The 24,868-nt window shown below is 45.4% G+C and overlaps 1 protein-coding gene across 1 annotated transcript in view; it reads left to right on the top strand.

Moving 5' to 3' along the window:
• Window positions 1–21,414, top strand: part of LOC130380606 (netrin receptor UNC5D-like) — a 169,252-nt gene extending 147,838 nt beyond the window's left edge. Inside the window, exons 14-18 of the mRNA XM_056587850.1 lie at window positions 3,463–3,693; window positions 15,309–15,458; window positions 15,994–16,164; window positions 17,122–17,303; window positions 19,454–21,414. Of these exons, the coding sequence (XP_056443825.1) occupies window positions 3,463–3,693; window positions 15,309–15,458; window positions 15,994–16,164; window positions 17,122–17,303; window positions 19,454–19,646 (927 nt within the window). The 3' untranslated portion in view covers window positions 19,647–21,414. The remainder of the gene's footprint in view (window positions 1–3,462; window positions 3,694–15,308; window positions 15,459–15,993; window positions 16,165–17,121; window positions 17,304–19,453) is intronic.
• Window positions 21,415–24,868: the final 3,454 nt, after the last annotated feature.

A 24,868-nucleotide genomic window follows, 5' to 3' on the forward strand; every position in this document is an offset into this window, starting at 1 on the left:
GGAGGGGGGCAGTGAGTGCAGAGCCATGGTTTAGGCCCCGATAATACCCCGAGCGCTGTAATTCGTTTGACATGACAACACTGTCGACATCAATCCAGGAGAACGTGGTGCGATGCGGTAGCGATGGGGCAGTGGATCCTCTGAAGTAAGTCCTCAAAGCAGTTAGTTTCAGAACAAGCAAATTATTTTGCATCTATCATGGAAATAGTGTTCCAGGCTTTGGGCTGTCAAGGACATGGAGCCTGCTCCTGTTTAATATTTCAGCTGGTAAACCCATGAAGTGAGATGGCCGGTGTCACACTAAATTTGTACCGGCTGCCAAATTTGTACCGGGCGCGTCATCAATACGTAATCCATTCCAAACCTGCCCGGCAACAGATGATCGCGTCGTCCGTTGCCTGGCAACGGACGATCGCGTCGAATGACGTGAAAGGTTCACGAACATTCGCGAACCTTCTATCTAGCGATCCGTTATCTGTATTGTGCTATTTCGTCCTTGACCTGCTTTAAACACTCAGTTTACTTGCTAAATTTGATTAAACAATGAAATACAATACAAATATAAAGTAAAAACAAGTGTTATCTAGCGATCCGTTTTCTGTATTATGTTATTTCGTCTTTGGCAACATGAGCGCGAATGTTTTTTGAAACCCGCTTTAAACACTCAGTTTACTAGCTAAATTTGATTAAAAAATGAAATAAAATACAAATATAAAGTAAAAACAAGTGTTATTTAGCGATCCGTTAACTGTACTATGTTATTTCGTCTTTGGCAACATGAGCGCGAATGTTTTTTGAAACCTGCCCGGCAACGGACGACGCGATCATCTGTTTGCAGGCAGGTTTGGAATGGATTACGTATGGATGACGCGCCCGGTACAAATTTGGCAGCCGGTACAAATTTAGTGTGACACCGGCACTCTGTCTCCCTCTTCTTTGGGCTAATAGCACGGATTGAAATAAGCCTTGAAATCTGCAGGAGTACTATATTTTTTGTCTGTGTTATGAAGTGAAGGTTTAGTATACCTCCAAGTTTGGAGATCGTATTACAATCTAACCAGAGATATGCATCGAGTACACATGTTCATTTTAATATAGAGTCTTGTTCTCTCTTCAATGGTTTTGTATCGCTAACATTGCATCTGCATGGGAGGAAAATTATTTTTGGAGGCGGGGTGGTAAAGCAATGTGTGAGCGTGAGGCTCCTCACATGTAGCTCCTTCAAACACCTCGTCTCATCCATCCATCCATCTCCTTCCATCCATTCATCCACATTAGTGCATCCCCTAGCAGAATAGCCTCACGCGTGTTGGATAATCTTGTAATGTTAAGCTAACCCCATCAAAAGACATTGGGGACCTCATAGGGCAGGATACCCCCCCGCCCCCAGAGCCACACACTTTTCTGTGTTGCCTGCGGAGAAATCCTGTATGACCCCCCCCCCCCGCCCCTTGTCACTGTGTGTTTGTGTGTGTGTGTGTGTGTGTGTGTGTGTGTGTGTGTGTGTGTGTGTGTGTGTGTGTGTGTGTGTGTGTGTGTGTGTGTGTGTGTGTCTGTGTGTGGGTGACATTTACACAGGATGTAATTTGCCAGCAGAAACGTGTCGCACAAAAAAAAAAAAGGGGAGCCATGAAAAGAGCCATCATTTGTGTTTTATACGCCATCGGGAAAAAACTGAGATGAGAAGAGAAGGAAAAAGGATTAAGTGCAGTAGGAGATGTCAGTGAGGAAGAACAGAAAAAAAGAGGGATGGATAGGTCAGGGAGGGGGGGAGGGGGAGAGGGAGGGAGGGTGAAGATAGGAAATTGAAGGAGGGAAGGAATGAGAGAGCGAGGGAGGGAGGATTAAGGCAGGAGACTGAAGGAGGGAGATATGAGAGAGGGGGGAGAGGGAGGGAATGAGTTGTCCCTCAAGAAGAAGCAACAGCGTGACCCCTCTCTGTCAGTGTGAAATAATGAGCACTTTATCTCATGCAAAATGTCTCCACGATCCCTGATCCCCAGGCTTTACTGACATTACAGCGCTCTCTCTCTCTCTCTCTCTCTCTCTCTCTCTCTCTCTCTCTCTCTCTCTCTCTCTCTCTATGCACACTCCGTGGCGCTCCCTCTATCTTTATTTATCGTGTCTCTTAACGTGTACTCTTTTACCACAAGTACGTTTCTAGCACTACTAAGCTTTTAGCCCTCTTCTTGGCTGCTCTGTGTGAAGGGAATGGCGCAGAGAGCCTTTACACTGCAGGAACGCTTGGAGGACAAGTTTGTCATTATTTTCACTTGTTTCCCCAAATGAAAAAGTATTTCTAGTGAGCTGTACACATTTTGGATTGAACAATCAGAATGCAGAACTACACTTCAGGCAAGTGAGCGACACTACATGCTGGTGCACAAAACCCCAGGCTAGTGAGCGACACTGCAGGCTAGTGCACGACATTCTGTCTGCCCTCTCTCCCTCACTTCCTCTTCCACTCTCTTCCATCTAGGTCGTAAAGTTAAATCTTGACGGTGCTTTACCTTAACCTGACTTAACCTTAATTTATGCTTGTTTTATGCCGCCATTAAATGTCTGGCTGCCTGTTCACCTCTTGCACTCCCTATATCCCTGGAATGAGGGATGCCTCTTGTGCGCTCCTCCTCAAGGCTCCCTCCCTTTAGGATTTGGGGAGGATTTCCTTGGCCCTACAGAGCGGTGGTTCTCAGACTAGGGGTTGGCACCAATGAAGCCTACTTGAAAAGTCACTGCACGTCGACCCTAAACGCCGTAATCAGGTCCCTGGCGCACGGTGTGTATGGCTATCCGTCACGCACCCCTGAAACTGGAAGGTCTGCGGTGCAGATCCAGCAACGTGAAGCGCGTCGTTTCTACTCCCTTCCCTTGTGTTGTTGTCGGTTCTTATCGTAGACGCCTCTGAGGAGTGTCTGTGGGTGTGTCAGTACGATCCGTCAGTCCGGTGCCCTTCATGTGATTTGGTAAAACTCCACCGCCGAATCATTACGGTCGGAGCGGCGACTCCAGACACCAGGGCGGTGCGGGCGCCGGCCGCTCGCTCTCAGCACGCCATGCGTCACGCCGACCGCCGGTCACGCTCAAGTGGGTCCCAGCGGGGACCAGGAGGGTCTCAGCGGAGAGGAGACCCTATCCTACTGCTATGATGTGTATGGGAAGGCCTACGTGTCTGGGCTGTTCCATCCATTGTTTTTATCGGAGGAAATAGACTATATTACATAACTGTATATAGCAAAGAATAATGGGGTTTACAAAAATAGAAAAAATAATAAAACGTCTCAGGGGGGGGGGGCTGGTACCCCAAGTGATTTCAGAGGGGGGGTCACGGCAGGAACAGGTTTGGGAACCCCTGCTTTAGAGGGCGTAGAAGCGGCCGGGGTCCTGAAGCCCGTTTTGGACTGGGCCTGGGATTGAGGGCTGCTTGTTCCAACATGGCTGACCAGTATCTTGCCCCGACAGGAAGTGATGTCAATGGACGAGGAGAGCACCTCCTGCTACGGCCTCCTGGAGGTGGAGCGGTGCCACCTGCTGCTGGGCCGCCCGGGCCGCTACGCCCTGGTGGGCCGGCCCCTGAGCCAGGCAGCCGCCAAGAGGCTGAGGCTGGCCGTGTTCGGGAGCCCCGACCTCAACAACCCGCTGGGCTACAACCTGAGGGTGTACTGCGTGGAGGACACCCCCCACGCTCTGCAGGTGAGGGGGGGGGGGGGGGGGGGGGGGTCACCTCGTCTCCAGGTGACCAGCCCGCGCTTTGTATTCTTCTTTCAGTTCAGCGTGTGTATAAAAATCCAAAAGGTTCTCTAATCGAAGTCGCCTAGCAATGCGTGTCCATCGGGAGACTCTCTTACACTCTGAATCTCACCTCCCGACTCCAGACTCTCTACTCAGTCTCAAAACTCTGAGTTCCACATGCCCACTCAGCTGTTGATACTTGCCTGTGCTGAGCACCTCAACACCGCCCCCTCTGTGTGACGTCAGTAACTCTGTGTTACCCTAACCCTAAGCACCCTAAAACAAACCCTTTTCCTAGTATCGTCACAGGAGGTGATGAACAAGACCAATTCAATAGTTTTAGGTTTGAATGGAGAGTGTTTTAGGATTATTTTGAGGTTCAGTGGCATGTTTACATTACCATGAACGTCATCAGTTGGTTCAGAAGCTCTGACCACAATGCTCAACACAACACAATACAAAAGGGAGAAACGACAGCAACGGTCCAAATTTTCTGATAATATGTACGTTTCTAGACTTCCACTGACGGACTGGTTTGAGTTCCTCAGAACATGAGGCTAGTGGCCGTCAGCCTCCATCAAGAGACACAGCAACACAGTGCAGATCGCTCATAACAGCTCAAACAACACAGTACACAACTGAGCCATGCAGAAGTCTTGGGTCTCCTCCAGTCTCCAGACAGGTTTTGTAAGATAGAGGGGGATTCTGCAGGTTCATCTTCGGTATATTGTGCATACACACAAAATACCATAATGTATTGTACTTACATAATTAATTAAATTAGTCAATTATTGTTATTAGGGGTCCTACGAAATCTGTAGGAACCCTATTGTAATCGTTCGTTTTATTAGGGGTCCTATGAAAATCCGTAATATATGACTAGAAAGGGTAGATCCCATAGTATACCCATGCTAGGGATGCAAACAATTAATCGATTATCGATTAATTGTCGATAAGAGATTACTCGATTAAAATAAATTACTTGCAATTAATCGCATTTTTAACCCGTAATTCCCCAACCGTCCACGTGAGGGCGCGCTTGACGCCAGACGTACTTGATGCACACGCGGGAACACAAGCGGGATCACAAGCGAAGCAGGACAAGACAAACGAAAAGCGGGACGCTACTAGCTGTGTTCGAAATCGTTCCCTATCATGGATGTAGTGCACTAAATAGGGTGCACGCCATTTTCTAGGGCGTTCGAATTCTCAGTGGTCCACTATATAGGGCACTATATAGTGGACTTAAATAGGGTACATACGATGTTCCCTACATGTTACTCCCGTATACCACAATGCAATGCGGTTGTATTTTTCCAGGGGAGAAGAAGAAGCCGAATAACCGCGAAAACGAATACATTTAATGTCATTTAGAGTCTCCGGCTTTCGTTTAGAAATGTCAACAATTTATTTGGGATTTAACATAGAATATTTAACATTCAAAATTAATTAGGCAAAGAAATGTAACATTCAACATCAATAAAAGCAATAAAAGCGTCTGCTAAATGCCCTAAATGTAAATGTATTTTAAAGTACAACAACTAAACGACTTTGTTGAATTACCACCTAAATGTGTCACATTCAGAAGGAAATTCAGCTTCTCAGAAGAATTGCCGCTTATCAATTAATCGATCATCGATCGATAAGATGAAACAACTATCGATTAATGAATTACTCGATAATTTGCATCCCTAACCCATGCCAAATTTCCATCTGAAAATTTGATGTATTTGTTTGAAGTTGTCTTTCTGAACGGCAGCCATTGTACAATGCAGGTTGGGCCTTAAAGCGGTACTCGCGTAATTAAAAAAAACGTCTGTTTGACAGTGGATTTTGACACAGTATGCTTAGGAACATGGTTGGTCATTGTTTTGGTATGCTAAATTCCGGCAAACCAACCGACCAAGTTCACCATACCTCCACGTACGGAAGACTTCTATTGCTTAAAATATACCCTAATCTGCCCTTGGCAGTCTATGGTCATACTGTAATACTGTCGGTCACAATATCTGTCATACAGTCATACTGTCTGTCATATGGTCATACTGTCAGTCATACAGTCACACTGTCGGTCATACAGTGATACGGTCAGACAGCAGGACCCCCGTCATGGTTGCTTGCAACTATATTTATTATTATTATTATTATTGTTATTATTATTAATAGTTCAAAAGTCTAAAACAACAAAAGGTTCAATATGCTTTTTGAACTGTAGATATTTTAGGCAAAATTGAATATGACATTTGCGGCAACCCGGCCGTTGCCAATTAAGGAGATGAATAGCACCTGAGGAACCGGTGGAGAAGCAGCTTAAATAGCCTGCTTCTCCACTCATTCGGGGCTCTCCCAGCCATGTGGCTCGTGCCGTGAGGGAGCCGAGTGAGAAGCCAGGAGCGGGAGCCTTTCTAGGCATATAGCATATAGCATAGGCCTTCTCATGATAATAGGATATCATGCCGTCACATTTTTTCCGACTTCGGGTAGCTCTCTCTTTTTTTGTCATACATGTGTTTGCATCCCTGAACTGTGCTTGAACGTTTGTTTCGGGAATCGTACATCTATGTTTTACACTATGAACACCTAATGAACACAAACATCATCACAAGCAAAACAATTATATTCATAATCAAATAATTTACAATCACTGTATGTGCGATGCCTTTACAGAAGAGCAGGATTTAAATACACTATGGTATAGATAGCTTTTAGACAAGTAGAAGATAATTACAGGCATTCAATGGAATGAATCCTCAGGAGAGACTGAAGCTAGTGTGTGTGTGTGTGTGTGTTTGTTTCTGTGTGTGTGTGTGTGTGTGTTTGGGGGGGGGATGCTCATGTACTTTGTAAACTCTGTTTAATTGCCTTTGTTCTGTTGGTGATTAGACATGAGTTGTGCGTTCGGTCCCCCAAGGAATCGCTTCCTTCCTGGAAGTTAACAGCACATGAACTTTATCTGGTTGTTTCTCCTCCACCTCTGTTTAAAATGCGCCCGTCCAGTCCGCTGAAGCCACGGGGGAAGGTGCTTAGAAGAGCCAAAGCGGGGCTTCTTAATTACAAACACTAGAGATACTTGCCCCCCCCCCCCTCGGCCCCCCCTGCTAAGCCTAATTGAAGGTGCAGGTAATTAAACGTGAGGCGGGTTATTATTCCACTCTTGTGTGGCGCGCGTCTGTGGAACAACACATTACAACAATCAGGAGCCGTTCTCAGTGGGGTTGCTGGTGCGGCGTGCCGGGGTGCTGCTCATCGGCAGTCTGCCCCGCGGTCGAACACACCAGGGCGGCGGGAATGGGTTTTACCTCATTATGTGCCACTTTCCAAGATAATCAGGGTAATTAATTAGATGTATTTTTTTATAATGGTCGCCACCGCTGCTATGCCGTCACCGGGGGAAGGAGGAGGGTTTCCCTGTAAACCAAACCAAAAAAAACAACAGTGCCATTTGCGGAGGCTCCGCCCACTAGCTGTGGTGGATGAATGCCGCAGCCTCCTTGTTCACACTACCTCCGTCCATCGACGGATCTCATTGACTTTGCATGGGGCGCTCGCAAAATGCATTGTGGGTCCGTCCGTTCTGTCAAAAAGTTTAGAAATGTTCAACTTTTCAGGCAGCGCCGGAACCGTCGGCCAATCAGACTGCGTTATGTAAAAATACGCAAGGACACTGACCAATGAAATCGCCTTTGTAATACAACCCGGAAAACACATAGATACGTCAAAAAGCCCCCATCCGTCAACGGACGCATGTAGTGTGAACAAGGCGTGAGAATGAATAGCCAAGGCACTGCATGATGTCGCTCTCATAAGTTCACTGTTCGTTCACAGGAAGTGCCTGGTTGTATTGATAAACAGCCAGTAAGTACTCTTCCATCAGACAGCCGCCCATGAAGGAAGAGTGATGCAATACGTGTTATTGGTGAGACCTATTCTTAACCTCATGTCACTAAACACATTATTTTGGAAAGTTGCACAAAATATGTTAAAACACACTTTCCCTCACCTTTGCCTCAATGTGTCAAATCTATGTTCTAAATCACCATTTGAATATATGATAATTAAAATAAATATCGCTAGTCTTGTTCTCATCATGTTGACAGCCAGATGCAGTACATTTAAAATAAAAGAATGAATAAAACTTGCTATAAATACATTTCCCGAGACCAATCTGTCCCTCTTTCTGGATGAAACGATCAAAAGCAGTCGCATCCTCCCCTCTTCAGCGCACAGATCCGCGCTCATGTTTCATTTTGCAGGCCTGTAAATGAGATGTCTCCTATCGCTGAAACTCAATCGTCCGTATTGACGAATGGTAATTGCGTTAAGCGATATTACCATATGGAAATCGCAATGAGGTACATTCAGACAGTGTGTAATTATATCTGTGCAGCGAGTGATGGTATTATAATATTGATACGTTCCATTTTTATGTGATGGCATTTTTTTTGTCATTTGAAAAAGTAGCGTTGTCATTTTTTTGGAAAATGATGTATATTATAGTCCGTTTTTTTGTCAAGATTTCAGGGGATTAGTGATTAAGTTTGAGTATGAGGTGTATTTATACGTTTATAAGGTTAAAGGAAAGAAAAGCCATTGATGAAGCAGCCATCATGGGGCAGTCAGTTTTGATCATTTGTAAGGTCTTACATGTTAAGAACAACTGAATACTTCAAAAGAGATTCAGAGGAAGAAAGGATTTCCACCATGGCCTGAATCACACGAATAAAGGTCATGATCGCTTTAGTATTCATTCAAAACGACCTATGAAAGGATGTCTCGATTAGTACTACTAAAACATAAATGTGCTTCTTTAATAGTCCTCAGAAAGGCCTTTGTTGGGGTCTGAGCCATACACCGGATGAAATAGGTTAGAACCATCCACACCTGCAGGAGGCAGCTGAAGCCAGCATACTGCAGTCATTCACATCGGCCATTATCTGGTTGTTAAAGGGGTTCTGGAGGAGGATTTATCGCTATTACACTTGTAAATCACACACACACCACCCCGGTGGGGAAATGACAACATTAAAGGGCTCAGAAGAACTAGGCCAGACTTTGAACCTGATTATAGAAGACAACATGCTGATGTTGACCAGAGACTTAGATGATCCATCCAAGGTTTTTTATTATTCAAGCGTTTTTATTTCCTAGATCCATTAGGCTAAGGTTGATGTGGGTGGATCGATACATTTATTTTAATGATCGCGGTTCATTTAAAGGGTCATGCTATTTATTTTTTCTTCCGTATGCTGAGCAGAAGTGATTAACGTTTACCAAAAAAACTCATTAATAGCTCCCTCCGTTTCTATTGAGTCCATTTCTATTCATTGAGGGCAATTTGCTGGTGCTGCAAACAAAGAGTTTCATAAAAAGGTTGACTATTATATTATATGAATAATAACATGATATCATAGCTCATAGCATATATAGTATCATATATCATCACATCATAAATCGTATCGTATTATATTTGTGAAAATCTAGCTAAATAAGCCAAATGTATTGATGAGGCCTAGTAGTAATGGTAGTATCAGTAGTAGTAGTAATAGCATTGGTAGTAGTAGAAGTAGCAGTATTTATTTTAGGTAATAGTAGTGATTATAGTATTTTTTTATTGTAATTATATTATTTTGGTGTTGCTACATGTTCACTTACGTCTTCTTTCCTTCATTACTGTGGTAACACACTGTGTATACACAATATGTTAACAATATGATATACTGTGTATCATGAACCAACATTATTTAATCAAGAAATATAAATTCAATATCCACGTGATTGAAACTGTATTAACTGTGCATCCGTCTAACTTTAGATCTAGTTTCATCCCCAACTACCAGCCAAATAAAAGGTTATTACCAGCATACAAAAAACATGGACAGAAAGTCACAGACATTGACACACAAAGCTACTCATCCAGGGGCTGATAAACAGCAGAAAACACACACACCCCTCCCATGAGTGTGTATGAATGCTGACGACGGCGCAGCCCTAAAACTCCTCACAAAGATTTGCTGGATTAATGTTAATCCAGCAAAAACAGTGTATTTTTGTATACCTACCACTAAGTTACTCCTTCTCTCAGTCAAGAACGGTTATTTTTTAGGAGATGGTTAGGCTCAGCTAGCGTTTAGTTTGTCCCCGTTCTGCAATAATTGATTTCCCTCGTGAGCCTCTGGCTCAAGAATCAACTCTTAATGTACCTGCTCGTACACTTTGCATTTCCTCTCTGCTACTTTGTGTGTGTGTGTGTGTGTTTGTGTGAGAGAGTGAGTGAGTGAGTGAGAGAGAGAGAATTATCAATAGGCTGTGTGGTATTTTATTTTGGGCCATGGACCGATTACCCAAGACGAAGACCCAAGCAACTACAAAAGTAGAAATGAGTAAAACATCGATACACGTTGTGACCTTTCCAGTTTGAGCTCGCCCTTGTCAGTACAATGTAGAATCACGCCTGTGGTTGGTGGAGTTGGATTACACACATGCATTATTGATATTAATTGAGTTGCGTTGAGCAGATCGACTATTTCCCCCCTTCCGATTTGTTTTGGTGGTTTCAGTGGGTTTTCTCCCTCTCTCTCTTTTTGAACGGTTATGACTCGTTTTTTTTCTCGTGCTATACATCTGCTGTGCTATAAAAAATGTTTGGTTCTTATTTTATTCATTTGTTTGTTATGGTATCGGCACAGCATTTTTTTAGTTTTTATTTCATGGTGTTACGTTGATAGATTATAATTACATTCAGACTGATGTTTCGCACATACTTCCCATAATGCATCTTGTGGAATTGATCTGCCCTCCTGTTCGTAGTAAAGCTGGGCAGCCCAGACGGGTGTTTTACGGTGAGGTCTGAGTTGATGCACAAATGCATTGTTTGTGATAACGACTGAGGATACTTAAGTGATCGGAAGAAGACTGCTGCAAGTTGATATCTTGACAAAGGGACTACGAGGGCTGCATTTCAATAGTCACTCTGTCGCGGATTCCGCTCAGCTCTGGAGTCCGCAGATTTCCATTGGTATAATCTGTCCCTGAATACGCAGTGAGAGCAGCGGCCTTTAGGGGATGATCACACAGAAGGCTCTGGAGGCTGTAGAGCGGGGGCTGTGTAACCCTGCCTTTCTGTTGAAGCCCAGATGAAAGCAGACGTTTTCACTGCTACCACCGCAGAACGTCTGCACTTAAGGGCAGGTTATCCGGAAGTTTTGATTAATGGGTACATAAAGCACTCAAAATATGTGCATCATTTATAAAATGTCTCAAATAGTGTTAAAGTCCAGTTTTTGTCGTTTTTTACAAAAACTGCCATTCGGCGATGACGTTGGGGAGACGTACGTGGAAGGTAGCCTCAGCCTAGAACTATGGCGTCTAATAATAAGGTGGCAAGAACCACAAATAACATGTATGATGGCCCACAGCAGTATAATTTCGAACCTGTCAGACGTGAGAGGGCGAATGAGGAATTGCCGAGAACTGATGGCGGTCAAAGCCAATTAAATGCATGGTCAGAGGAGAATGAGTGGAGAGATATCATTTAGCAACGTAGCAACGAGCGCTGGAGCTAGTCAATGAATAACAGTGCATACAATAGCGACACTTTTATTTATATTATGTCAGTGAATAGCACCGAATGAAAGTCAACCTTTTCTTTATATCTAGTGACATTGATTATGTCGTAAGTACCGGTAAACTTAGTCAGAAGATCTAGAAATATAAGGCATAATGCTAGCTATGGGCTAACTTAGCCTATCGGACATGCAATCAGACGGCGGGTGTGCTCTCTCTCTCTCGCACGGCCGTACACAATCACTCAAACTTATCCAACTCCAAGGCTAGGCTGCTTCACTAAGATCACATCTAACCGGCCTTCATAACCATGCAGTATGCCGAAGCCGGAAAGGACACACGCAAAGTCGCACACACTCATCTTATGAAAAACAATCCGTTTTATCATCAACATTCAGTCTCTGCAAAGATTTAAAGACTAGGCTCTTACCATAAGTTAGAATGGACCAACGTTACAATACAACGTTGCTGTTGTATGGTAAGTATGTGATTGATAGTCTGGTTTAGCTTTCGCTTGCTATCCGTTTTTAGTACGACTTCTCTACATTACGTCTTTCTTGTGTTAGGCGCACATGGCTAATTTGCATACGCGCACAGGATTGGCTGGCTCCGCAACATATTTAATTATCTTTCTATTTGTCTATCTATCTATATAAACGCATGTGTCTAGTGTTAATGTGATGTATTTTGTGTATGTCCAGTCAGACTTGTGGTCTCCCTTCAGTGGCGTACTCAGACTGTTTGAAGGGCAGGGGCGAAAAAATAAAAAGGGCACATTCTGGACAACATGGGGCCCCACCAGCGGACACAGTGGCTTTTCTAACTTGATGGTGTTTTGTTCCCCCAACGGAGCCTTAAATGCAGCGCTGCCTGGAAGGTCCTATCCTCTAACCTTAGCAAGCGCTGCCTTGAAGGTCCCATTGGGGGCACTTGTTACATCTCCATGTAGCACTTAAAAGAATAGTTGGGCTCATAATTTAAATGGGGGGTCTGGGGGTCCTCCCCCATAAAAAATGTTGCTTCAAAGACACTGTTTCCCCTTATTCTAGCGACTTTATAAACACCAAAATGAGTTGTTCACATCATTGTGCACTTTCACATTTTAGCCAAAGAAAGGAGTATGCCTTACTGCTTTCATCTTTACTAACATTTAAGTAAAAATCAGACTGGAGAAAATTCAATGTGCCGCTACCATACAGTCTTTGACCGCCGACAGCCAGCTACTGAAACAATTAAGGAAGTTTTCCTTCATGTTGAGGTGATAGCTGACCATTATCGTCTCTTTTGCATGAAATGAACAATTGAATGATCTTGAAAGCTCAAAAAATGTATATACATTTTAAACGGATTATGCAAACTGAAAATATTAAGTTTTTCTAACTTGGCATCTAATTGCGCTTTTCCACTATGGGTACTGACATAGTCTTAATCCGCTTTTTGCTTCGTATCCAGTGGAGATTTAAGTACCACTCGATGTAGCTGTTTGTCATGGCGACGCCACATGAAAGCAACGCCTCGCATTCCCCGCAGGTCAGCTACCAAAGAGAGGAACGTCTGCACCTCAATAGCTAACCACAACATGTTTTTTTCGGTTTGCCATATTCTTGCTCCAGAGGGCACATCATCATCAGGGGCAACCTAGGGCACTCATTATTTTTTGTTTACGTGTAAAGGCTAGCCAATAAGGGAGTTTCTCTAATTTTTACCACCATAGGGGGCACTTCAGCACACTTTTTCAACCATGGGGGCACCAGACGGGCAGAAGGGCACTAGAAGAGCACCAGACGGGCAGAAGAGCACTAGAAGGGCACTATAAGGACCAGACGAGCAGAAGGGCACCATCAGGGCACTAGAATGGCACTAGAAGGGCACTGGAAGGGCACTAGAAGGACCAGATGGGCAGAAGGGCACTATCAGGGTACTAGAAGGACCAGACGGGCAGAAGGGGACTATCAGGGTACTAGAAGGGCACTGGAAGGGCACTAAAAGGACCAGACGGGCAGAAGGGCACTATCAGGGTACTAGAAGGGCACTAGAAGGGCACTGGAAGGGCATTAGATGGACCAGACGGGCAGAAGGGCACTATCAGGGTACTAGAAGGGCACCAGATGGGCAGAAGGGCACTAGAAGGACCAGGCGGGCAGAAGGGGACTATGAGGGCACTAGAAGGGCACCAGACGGGCAGAAGGGCACTATCGGGGTACTAAAGGGGGCACTAAAAGGGCACCAGACGGGCAGAAGGTGACTATAAGGGCACTCATTAAGGCACGTCATTGAATTTTCTTGTTCTAGAGGGCACATCATCATAATTTATTGTATGAAGGAGCACCCTAGAGGGCACCTAATCATGTTTTGTACGTGAAAAGGGCAGCCAATAAGGCATTTCCTCTCGTTTTCGACACTGTTGAAGGGCACTTTAGCGCGCTTTTTCAACCATTGAGCCACGAAGGGGGGCGGTCGCCCCCCCTGCCCCCCCCCTGAGTCCGCCACTGTCTCCCTTGTTCTGTGTGGTCTTGTAGGCTTTACTGTGTGAGCCGAGTCACCTAAATGAATTCCCTGTGGAAATTGCGTTGAATGAAAGATACAATTTCGCACGTTGAGCACACAGTTGTGTGACTCGTTTATTTAGTTAGAGAGAAAACCGGAAATCAAAACGTGCTGCAAGTAAACATATCCCGCATCGGGCTCTACGTCATGAGACGCTCGTAATCCTTAAAGGGAGAGCGATCCCTGAACCACCAAGACAGTGAACGACATGCCTAACACAGTGTAAAGAACAACACATAACAAAATACTGTAGGTGAATTATGTTACACTCACTACATCCCGACGATTTGTGTAGTTTGGTATTAATAAAGACTTTATTAGGCTATCGAACTATCTAGGCTATTAATCAACAATGATTCGCCGAAGGCGAAGTGGGGAATAGCCTCCGGGACCGGAGGTTTTTTTGTTGTTATTAGGGGACATTTTGCTATGAAAACAATATCGAGTTTCAGATGTCAATCATGGGATGTTGCCCAATATCCCGAGATAGCGAACCAATCAAATTGCGCCATCTTAGGAGGTTCACGTGTAGCATATACTAACTATAAATAATATCTATGTATTTATCTATGTATCTGTATAATCTGCTGAACACTCTCTATAGTCTCTACTCTCAGAGTCTCAAGAGTCTCAATGCGGCTTTGGTCCGTGTCTCCCCAACGTGACGTCATGCAATGCATTCTGGGGGAAATGAGAACCAATAGCAAACCGCTAAAATAGTACCTACTTTTTCGTATTATATTCCGTTTTGTGATACCTAACAACATTAAATACAATAAATAACAGTTTGGTAACAGTTTACCAAAAAGCTAATTACACTAATTAGTCTGAAAATAAACCCTGCAAGACGGTCTTTAACCCTGCAAAGACGCTGGTCGCTTTGAGCTGGAGTTGAAGGTTTTTTTAACTCACAGCAACGACAAAAGAAGCCAAATCACCAATGCAAAAGTAGCGAGCAAAACGCTTGATGGCAGTTACAAAACAGCCGTTCCCCGGCTACCATTGGTTGTGATCAGGCCGCTTCAGACGGCCATTAAGCGTGTATGTGAAGGCTGTGATTGGCTGAGGTCCTCATCGACGATCAACCTCCCCTTTAATTAACACAGAAGCTTATCTGACGGCTCAATTCCAAACTAGACCTACAACCAATCAGAGCAACGAGCAACGAAACATAGGGCTATCCTCTGAACAGTCTTTTTACCAAACGGCACCACATTAGATAAAAGGTTTGGACTGGTCTGTTGGAGCTGTCTGATGGGAAGAAGGCCAGACGCATATGTCCAGAGCAAACTAAACTTGAGGCTAACCTTTCTCCTGCTCGACCACTGAGGGCTCGTCTCTTCCAGGGAATAGTAAACGAGCGATAGGAAGGAGGACCATGGAAAAAGTGTGCTGGTCCGCAGCCCATGTGTGCATTGTACAGAGATAACTCATCTGGCCCTCTCCCCTGGACCCCGGTCCCCCAGGCCGTGGCGGTGCTGGAGTGTGTGAGGGGAGGCCGTCTGCTGGAGGAGCCCAGGACGCTGCAGTTCAGTGGGGACGGCTTCAGCCTGCAGGTCTCCATCCAGGACCTCCCACAGCTCCTCTGGTGCATCAAGCCCTTTACCACCTGCCAGGTAATCCCCGGAGATATGGTGGGGGGGGGGACCGAGTGATTGACTGAGTAGATGAGTGATGAGGGTACAGGTGTGGGTGTATGTGTGTGTGCGTGCTTGCACAATTGAAAATGCGATACAGACATTGAATGCAGGTTGATAGTGGACCAACACTGGCTGCATTATACCAGCCAACAGTGCAGTGTACACTGTCACTTTACTAGCACTGAAACAGACTAATTTCTACGCACATGGCATCCAAAAGAGGCGTTTCTGAAGTACTCTGAGACCCAGTGTGGCGAGGCATGTGGCCCTTGTTCCTGTTTTAATTAATCCTGTGGAATCTACTGAAGCGTGTGTTAATGAATAAAGAAAAAAAAAAGCTTGTCTTTTTTCTCAACATATGATTTAAACAAACACAAAAAAGAACATTCAGCCGCTCGGTGCTGATTGAGTCTCTCTCTCTCTCTCTCTCTCTCTCTCTCTCTCTCTCTCTCTCTCTCTCTCTCTCTCTCTCTCTCTCTCTCTCTCTCTCTCACATGATCTCCTCTGGCAGGAGTTCTCGTTCGCCCAGGTGTGGGGCCGGGACCACCACCCGCTGCAGTGTGCCTTCTCCTTGGAGTACCTCGGCCCCCCGCCCACGCCCCCAAAGCTCTCCTGCAAGATCAGCGTACGGCAGGTCAAAGGTCGCGAGCAGATCCTCCAGGTTTACACGTCGGCGGCAGAGGTGAGCCCAGAGAGAGGGAGCATGAGGAAGGGGGAGAGAGAGAAAAGGAGAAAATGGGCGAAGGAGGAAGAAAGATCGAGAGAAGGGGGGAGAGAAAAGGGGAGAAAGAGGGAGGGAGAAAGGGGGAGATAGAGGGAGATAGGGGGAGGGAGGGGAGATAGGGGGAGGGAGGGGGAGATAGGGGGAGGGAGAGGGAGAACAGAGCAAGAAAGACATGTCCTCGTTGTTAAAGACACAAACCAGACGAGCTTCAGGATACGTTTACACGATGACGGTCTGAACAGAAGACGCAAAAGTGGCGTCGCGTCTTCACTTTTTATTCCGCGTTTAGGCGAGCGTTTTCGGGAGGAAATCTGCATGCATACGGTGACGCAAAAGTGTGTGGAATTCAATTGGGTATGCATGCCAGGCGGCTAGGTGTTGCTGTTATACACTATCACACAACACCGCCATGTCTGAGCGCATGAGTAGAATCTTCCTTCTTCTCTTATCCGTGCCGCAAAAACCAAAAGATCCTTCTCTGTTCAGTAATACTATCTGTACATATCCTGTGCATTTCGTGGAAATACTCCTGTACGCTTGTTAGAGCTGCCAGAGCAGCTTGAAGGTATGACGCATGGAAATAATCTGACATGTTTGTTTATTACCTTGTACTGGCACATGTATGTGACGTAAACGCGTACGCGACGTGAGCAGGTCTTGGCAGTGTAGACGGAAACGCTACGGCGGAGCGTATTCAACTTTTCCGCTCTGGAGGGTGGTTTCAGATGTATGCGTTTTCATGCCCCAAAAATGCCGTCACCGTCTAAACGAAAGGCACTTCTGTTAAAATATTTTGTCGTTTTTACCCGCAAGCGTCCTCGTGTAAACGGGGCCTCAGTCTGATTATTGTTCCATTACTCTGAAAATCGTCCTCTTTCATCTTCTTCATTCTTCTTCCTCCTCTTCTTCTCCCAGCAGAGTGAAAAGGGGCTGATTCCTCTCTTCCCTCCGTCCCACTGTCCCCTCACCTCCGAGTCGGGGTCAACCGCCTTTAAGATCCCCCCGTCCATCCATCAGCGCATCTGTGCCACCTTCGACTCGGCCAACTCCAAGGGCAAGGACTGGCAACTGCTGGCCCAGAAGCTCCACGTAGACAGGTAAGCATCATGTAGACAGGTGAACACCACGTAGAAATACACCACGTAGACAGGTAAACGCCACATAGACAGGTGAACACCACGCAGGAAGGTGAACACCACGTAGACAGGTTAACACCATGAAGACAGGTAAACACCAAGTAGACAGGTAAACACCACATAGACAAGTGAACACCACGTAGGCAGGTGAACTCCCCGTAGAAAGGTAGACAGGTAAACACCACGTAGACAGGTAAACACCACGTCTACAGGTGAACACCATGTAGACAGGTGAACACTACATAGACATGTGAACACCACATAGACAGATGAACACCACATAGACAGGTGAACACCCCGTAGACAGGTGAACACCACGTAGACAGGTAAAAACCAGGTAGACAGTTAAACGCCACGTCGACAGGTAGACAGGTAAACACCAACGAGACAGGTGAACACCACGTAGGGCTGCTCGGCACACAGGGTTGATGGTTAAGTGGCAGGCAACAGCTGTATCTTATGTACCATAGCTGCTGATTACTGCACAGGATGGAGCAGAGGTCATGTTCAACAGCAACGTTGTATGGTAATCTGTTTACTCAAGCCTCGGGTGATATAAGCACAGTTGTCATGCCAACAAACCAATTTTTTAGTTCCGACAAGAATTTGATTGAGAACTTTTGTGTATTTGTTTATGTGACGAAGACTCATTATTGCAAATCCTAAATCCCTATACCGCTATATCACTATCGCAAAAAGTCCCCATTCGCAAATTGTCCCCAAATTGAAATGCAGACTTACACTGACTTAGGTACATGGCTTAGTCCCTTGTTCTGGATTTGACCGGTTTGCCAGGGCGTAGCGCTTGCTTATTATAAATCCTGTGGCCAAGGTTTAAGGTGTTGTTGTCGGGCAGAGGTGTGAACCATGTGAGCCGGAGGTCTGCATCAGCTCTACAAGTTTGTTTTTCATCCGTTCTCATTACCAATGGCAACACAAGCACAAGCACAAGCACCTAACCCTAACCCTAACCCTGTCGCACCGGCGCTAGCTAACAATGCTGCGCATGACTCGGGAAAACACAATACTTGCCCGCTATGTCTCCTCCACCTGGCTCCAGCTCATACTTCGAGGTTGCGATGTGTTTCTGAACAACAGGGTGTTATCGTTTGAGAACAAGATGTTCACGAATCAGAACGGACAGACAGTACTATAAGCCGCGTAGCAATTCAGTCACAATACCCCCGGAATCACATGCGTATTTCCTTAATAAACGTTTATTTTTATTTTTTGGAAGGCGCTTGGTAACGTGAGCAGCAAACGTGTTGCTCTGAACCGACGCTGTGTTGACCGAAAGAGATGTAATGTGTGAACATTTCCACAGCCGGATTCTTACATGACAATTCCTAGCGTGGCAGGAATAGCAAGAGTTTAACTGCATGTGGAACCCAGTAAAAGCCCACCAGGAGGTGTAATAGAGTAGTATGTACCTTGTTAAGCAGATTTTCTTTGCAATTATTTATGCAAGGGTGCTCTGGCTTCACTAAAGCATCCTCACCTTAATGATCAGAGAGTAGGCTGGACTGTGGGAAACAGTGCCCACTGCTGAATGCAGCTGACAATTCAATCTGAAATATAGGGGCTTTGATTCTATAATGCATTTTTCCCTCTAAGCAATTCAAGTTTTTATGTGTATCCTTGCAAAGGACTCATTAAAACTGCAAAGTAAACTCCAAAAAATAATACATTGACGGCAATATAGTACATTCAGGTTAATTAGATAATGAACACAATCTCATTTATTTTATTCTAAGCCATGATGGAATAAAATACATTAAATCTTGGAAAGGAAATAAACCTCTTATCTAGTTATATAAAGTCAGGGACCTGGTTGAAACTTTAATTTGTAACATTGTTGGATAAGTTTCAACATTTAGCATAAAGCTATAATGCATCGTTGTTTCTTTTTTGTTCTATGAGCAGATATTCGAACAGCAGTTATTTTCCATATTTACCTTTCTATCCTCTCCTCTTTCCACTGGCCTCTCCCTCCCGCCCTCCCTACCTCCCACCCATCCCTCTCTCCCTTCCTCTCCTTTCCACTCTCTCTCCCTCTCTTCCTCCTCCTTCCCTCCCTACCTTCCCCAATCCTGCCCCCTCCACCTCCCCAGGAACCTGAGCTACTTCGCCTGCCAGAGGAGCCCCTCAGCGGTCATCCTCAGCCTGTGGGAGACCCAGCACCAGACCTCGGGGGACGTGGACTCCCTGGCCTGTGCTCTGGAGGAGATTGACAGGGCCCCGTCACCCGGGACATTCACCCCACTGGGGCAGGGCAGCGACCGGCCAGACTCTGAATTCTCTTAAAACACAGAACGTCCCCGGGAGTTGGCAGGCCTTTGTATGGTTCACATCGGGAGGACCCAGACCCAGACCTCTGTAGGGGACTTTTAAGTTGCATGAGCTCTGGTGAGGATCCCATGGTGGAGCTACAGGAGGAGGAAGAGGAGGCGCAGTAGCAGCGGTGGTGTTGGAGCCCGCCTAGCGGTTCCGCCCAGAGGAGGGGGTCCAGGAGGAGGATTGCCGCCGTGAAGAAGACGAGAGACTGAAATCCTGGAGGCTTTGTTCCGCCTGCGGTGTCGGTCACTCCGAGCCGCGCAGAACAGCCACAGGGAACACCTCAAAGGAAGTGAAGGGACTCTGAGCTTCTTCACTTCGTTTTTTTGTCGAAACAAAAAGATGCTAACCTCTGCTTAGGTCTTAAGGGAACGCCACGCTCCGACACGGTGAACGCTGGAGCAGGAATGAAAACGCAGGCCAGGTAGAGAGGAAAGTGTGGGCTTCCCTCGGGGGGCTGGGAATACTTTTCAAGAATCATGTGCACCTCGGACCGCCTATCGCTGAGCCCCTGAGGACCGACCACACTACTTATTTCTTGGGGGGGGTCTGCCAAAATCGTAGTGTTTTATGTCCATGGTCGTGTTCTTTTCATTCATGATTTATTGTGTTATTCCCTGTGTTTCTAATGTTACAAAGGCAGGGGAAAGAGTGAAAATTGGCAAGACACACTAATCGACTCCTCTCTGATATTGAGTTAATCAATTGGTTCATCGGATCATCAAACACTAAACGGATCACTCAGTGAAACGGAAGACCGTCAGAGAGGATAGATTTCTGTGAGCAGGGATTTTGGAAAGCATTATAATATCGTCTTGCGGTAAAAATAAACACAGTTTCTCTTATACACGGGAACACATGCGTACACAAAATGCTCTCTCTTTCACAAATACATGGAAACACACACATACAGAAGAACAACTCTTACAAAGAGAGCGACACACACACAGGAACAAAACAACAGTTTATCCCTCTTACAGAAACACACACACACACACACACACACACACACACACACACACACACACACACACACACACACACACACACACACACACACACACACACACACACACACACCACAACAACTAACTAACTCTCAGAATACTAGTCTTACATACATATCATGTTGTTGTCGTAAAGTCGTATACTACTGCAGATTATACCATTGGGCGTCGCTTTGCTTAGGATCTTTTTGATCAGTACTTTTCCGCAAGTGGTTCCATGCCATTGCTTCGCGGAGGAACACCTTGTGCTAGCCCTCATCAGGATTTTACTTTAGAGGATCACGCTCGGATCCCCTTCCAAGATGTGGTTTCTCCTTGGAGGTATCGCTCCTCCAATTACCTCTCTGCTCCGCCAACACACGTCCGCCCACCCCAAGGAAGGGAAGGGCCCGGTACCCCTGCAGAACCCTCAAGAACTAAGTTCGAAATCCAATCCCCATATTTTAATCCTAAATATACGATAGCAAACACACCTGAAGTATTTTAGGTTTAAAATCTGGGATTGGCGTCGGAAGGGGATCCGAATAGGGGCCAATTCCTCTCTTCCAGCCTTCAGCCTTCAAGATCCCCCCGTCCATCCATCAGCGCATCTGTGCCACCTTTGACTCGGCCAGCTCCAAGGGCAAGGACTGACAACTGATGGCCCAGAAGACGTGTATTGCCTCCTATGTTGTCTCCGGGTCCACTTTAGAAAATTAAGATACTTTTGCGCCATTGATTAATGGATGATGTATGGCAATCATCATTTATTTCTAATTCTTTCTTTAAATATATATTTTTATAAAAATTAAAAAGTATTTGAGAATTTATATATATTATTGAATGACATAGCACCCGATCAGAATAAGATACTGTTTAATCAATACATTCATATCAGCCTTGATAAACCATTCATATATAACTCAATGAATGACAAAACGTTGTATAATAAGTTTTCAATCCATTAACTTATAATTGATGATTTTCTATAGAGGATAATTATTGCAAAGGTAATTCAAAAGCTCCCCTGTCGGGAAAAAATATCATGTAATTTTGATTTTGTAAGCTCAAGAGTCTGTGTGTGTGTGTGTGTGTGTGTGTGTGTGTGTGTGTGTGTGTGTGTGTGTGTGTGTGTGTGTGTGTGTGTGTGTGTGTGTGTGTGTGTGTGTGTGTGTGTGTGTGTGGTCTTACTTTGTGTACTTTGCAAGGTGGTTGGGTAGCACACGGTTTCCATGAGTAACACACTGAAATAAGTTACTAGCCCGTAGCTCAAGTCGTAGGTAACAGATGTCGGCTTTTGATGGTGACAATTGGTACGGCCCCGGCCCATGTGTAGATCAGAGGACGGGACGTCCCTAAGGATGAAGAATGATTGGCGTGTCTGAGTAAATAAAAACCAAACTATTCTCAAACATAAATGCTTCATTTTGTGCCCATAATGGAAGCCATTTGATAGGTAAATAGCGTCATTTTACGAGAAATATTTGGGATTGACTCTTGGACTGTTTTGTAATATTATACAGCAAAGGTCACGCCAACAAGGACTTCCAAATGTCAAAATGACACCTCTCTAAAGTTTGACCAGAATTTCATTGACCTGTATGAAAGATATTCGTTTTTTGGATTTCCCATTGGGAGTTGTATTGATCTGATCAATGCATGGATGGAGATATTAGTGTTTTGGACAATACTTGGTAGTGGATTTGTGCAGTTGATAATGTTTTCGATTCGATTCCTTTTATCTATTCCACAATGTGGGCGTGGCCAGCTGCTGGAATGAGTTGATTGGTCGACTGCATCAACTGGTCGGCTGGGATGGAGACCTCCCCTCATATGTTTGTGTGGACACTCACAATTGTGATTTGACTAAGGGATATATTTTGAACCCTAGGGACCCTTCAACAATAGCAATTTGAAATTACAGAGCCAAACACTTTCGTCTACAAAGACGGTTTTATCTTCAGATGCACACAGTCTCCAGACACATTCATCCAATATCAATAAAACCCACCCGTCAACACTACACTCCACCACTAGGAGTTCATCTGGACAAGCGATGGAAAATCCTAAGTGTCAATGTACGGAAATGGAAATGTACAGGGAGCATCGATGTGTTTTTCTTCATCTATATATTTAAATGTTTTATGTAGTTGTCCGTATGTCACTTGAATCTGCAGTAAATAGCAAGAGCTAGGACTTGACAATTGTTTGGATTAAGCACGTCAATTTACATTCCAGCAGATGGAAATATTAGAATGCTCAACATTTAATACCATATAAATATTTCAGCATGCTTCTGGGGTTTTCTAGCCGACCATGCAAATGTGGTCAACCACTGTAGGAAGACGAAGACGGGAGGGAGACGAGTTTGACATCTGATCTGGGACCACATGACATCTTGACATGAGCGACAGCCCCGGGGAATTCAACCCTGCGGTGGGCTTCTGGCCCTGCCCTGAATGTGGAGCCACAGCGTCTCAATATGGACTGACCTCAGCACAGACTGACGTCAGCACGGACTGACCTCAGCACAGATTAACCACAGCACGGACAGACCTCAGCAGGGACTGACCTGAGCATGGACTGACTCCACCGCCCGCAACCCAGCCAGCCCTCCTGGGTAAAGCCATTGCTAGTTGGTATGGTGTAGTGTCACAGTACGACCCCTCCCCACACCCCCATCTCAGGGAGGCTTTTAGCAAACTCGACTTGTATGCAGAAACCAAACTTAAGTACCTCACTTGTGTTCGTTTCAGTAGCGCTCTCAAAGGGGCAGCTTTATTATCTGTTCCTCTCAAGAGGCCAGAGTAGAAGGGAAATGTGGACATAAAGGAAACCCCAAGCAAATTACACTTGAATGTTTTGTGTAAAGGTCATCTGGAGTAGACCCTCCCCCCCTGCATCGACCACCATTACCGCGTTAGAGCGAAGGGTCAGAGGCAAGACGCTGGCTCCCGCCTGGCCCCGTTAAAAGGCTCCGGCTAACAAGCCAAACAAACAAGGTTGGAAAATGTTTAGAGTTGGGTCAGCAGTCTGGGTTATGTTTGGCAGCAGCTGCAGGATAATATGGTGGTGGGTTTTGTGGTTGAATAGAACAGGAACTATAGTGGAGGATTGTAAAGACGGCTTATTGAAATATGCTGCGTTCATACGCTGACCTAGTGTTACAATTAGGTTTAGCTTTAGGATGCGTATGGTTAGGGTCAGTACTGACATCACACAGAGGGGACGGTGTTGAGGTGCACATTAACGTTAAATGGCAACAGCTGAGGCGGCAGGTGAGTCTCAGAGTTTGAGACTGAGTGGAGAGTCTCTGGAAGGCTGGAGGGGAGACTCAGAGTCAAAGGACCTAACTCGAAGGACACACGTTTCTGGCAGGACTTCCATTAGAGAACTTTGTGTTGTAAATACACAGAGAAATTGAAAGACGGAATACAAAGCACAGGCTGTTCACCTGGAGCCGAGGTGCCGGTGCGGGGTGACACAGAGCTGTTCACCTACGGTGGCTGTGGACCTGTGGTGAGTACATCGCACTTAAACCCCTAGATGGATAAGATTGCACGCACCCAGGGAAAGATTAGGAACATGCCTCAAGCTCAGCGCACCACATAGGGACAGACAGGTTATGGGCTGTCTACCCAGGTAATGACAAGTACGGTAGGTCAGCATCGTAACACTATGAACAAAGAAAAAGCTGAAAGGGCTGTCGCCTCATAAAGAGTCATCAGACCCGCTGAACACACTCCTCCACACGTCTACTCTTCATGGCTTTATTTGCTTCAAGCGTGTGGTTGCCTGAGTGGGGGTGCCTTGTTACATCTTATTAATCACATCAATCATTGTTCGCATCCACACGTTGTGTAGGATTAAGGCTCTCGGCCCCATAGGTGCACACTATAGCGCGTATATCCAGGTGTAAAACACAGGGGCTACGGCCGCGGCCTGACAAATCACAGCTGTCCGAGATAAGGTAAGAGATTAAGAGTAAAACATCCCAGTGCCCCAACGGACATTTTTATGCACATGCCCATTATCTGGTATTATCTCTGCGGAGAGAAAAGAGGGACGGCTGGATTCTTCAGTCTACTTGTTCTTCAAAACCTCTCTGATGTGTAAGGTTCCAGAAGCTGCTTATAAGGAGTCCCAAGGAATCCATGGAGTTAAGGACTTTATATTTTTTATTTGATTGCATTCATGTATTTTGAA

This window comes from Gadus chalcogrammus, chromosome 4 (assembly GCF_026213295.1).
Source record: "Gadus chalcogrammus isolate NIFS_2021 chromosome 4, NIFS_Gcha_1.0, whole genome shotgun sequence".
NCBI classification, from domain to species: Eukaryota; Metazoa; Chordata; class Actinopteri; order Gadiformes; family Gadidae; genus Gadus; species Gadus chalcogrammus.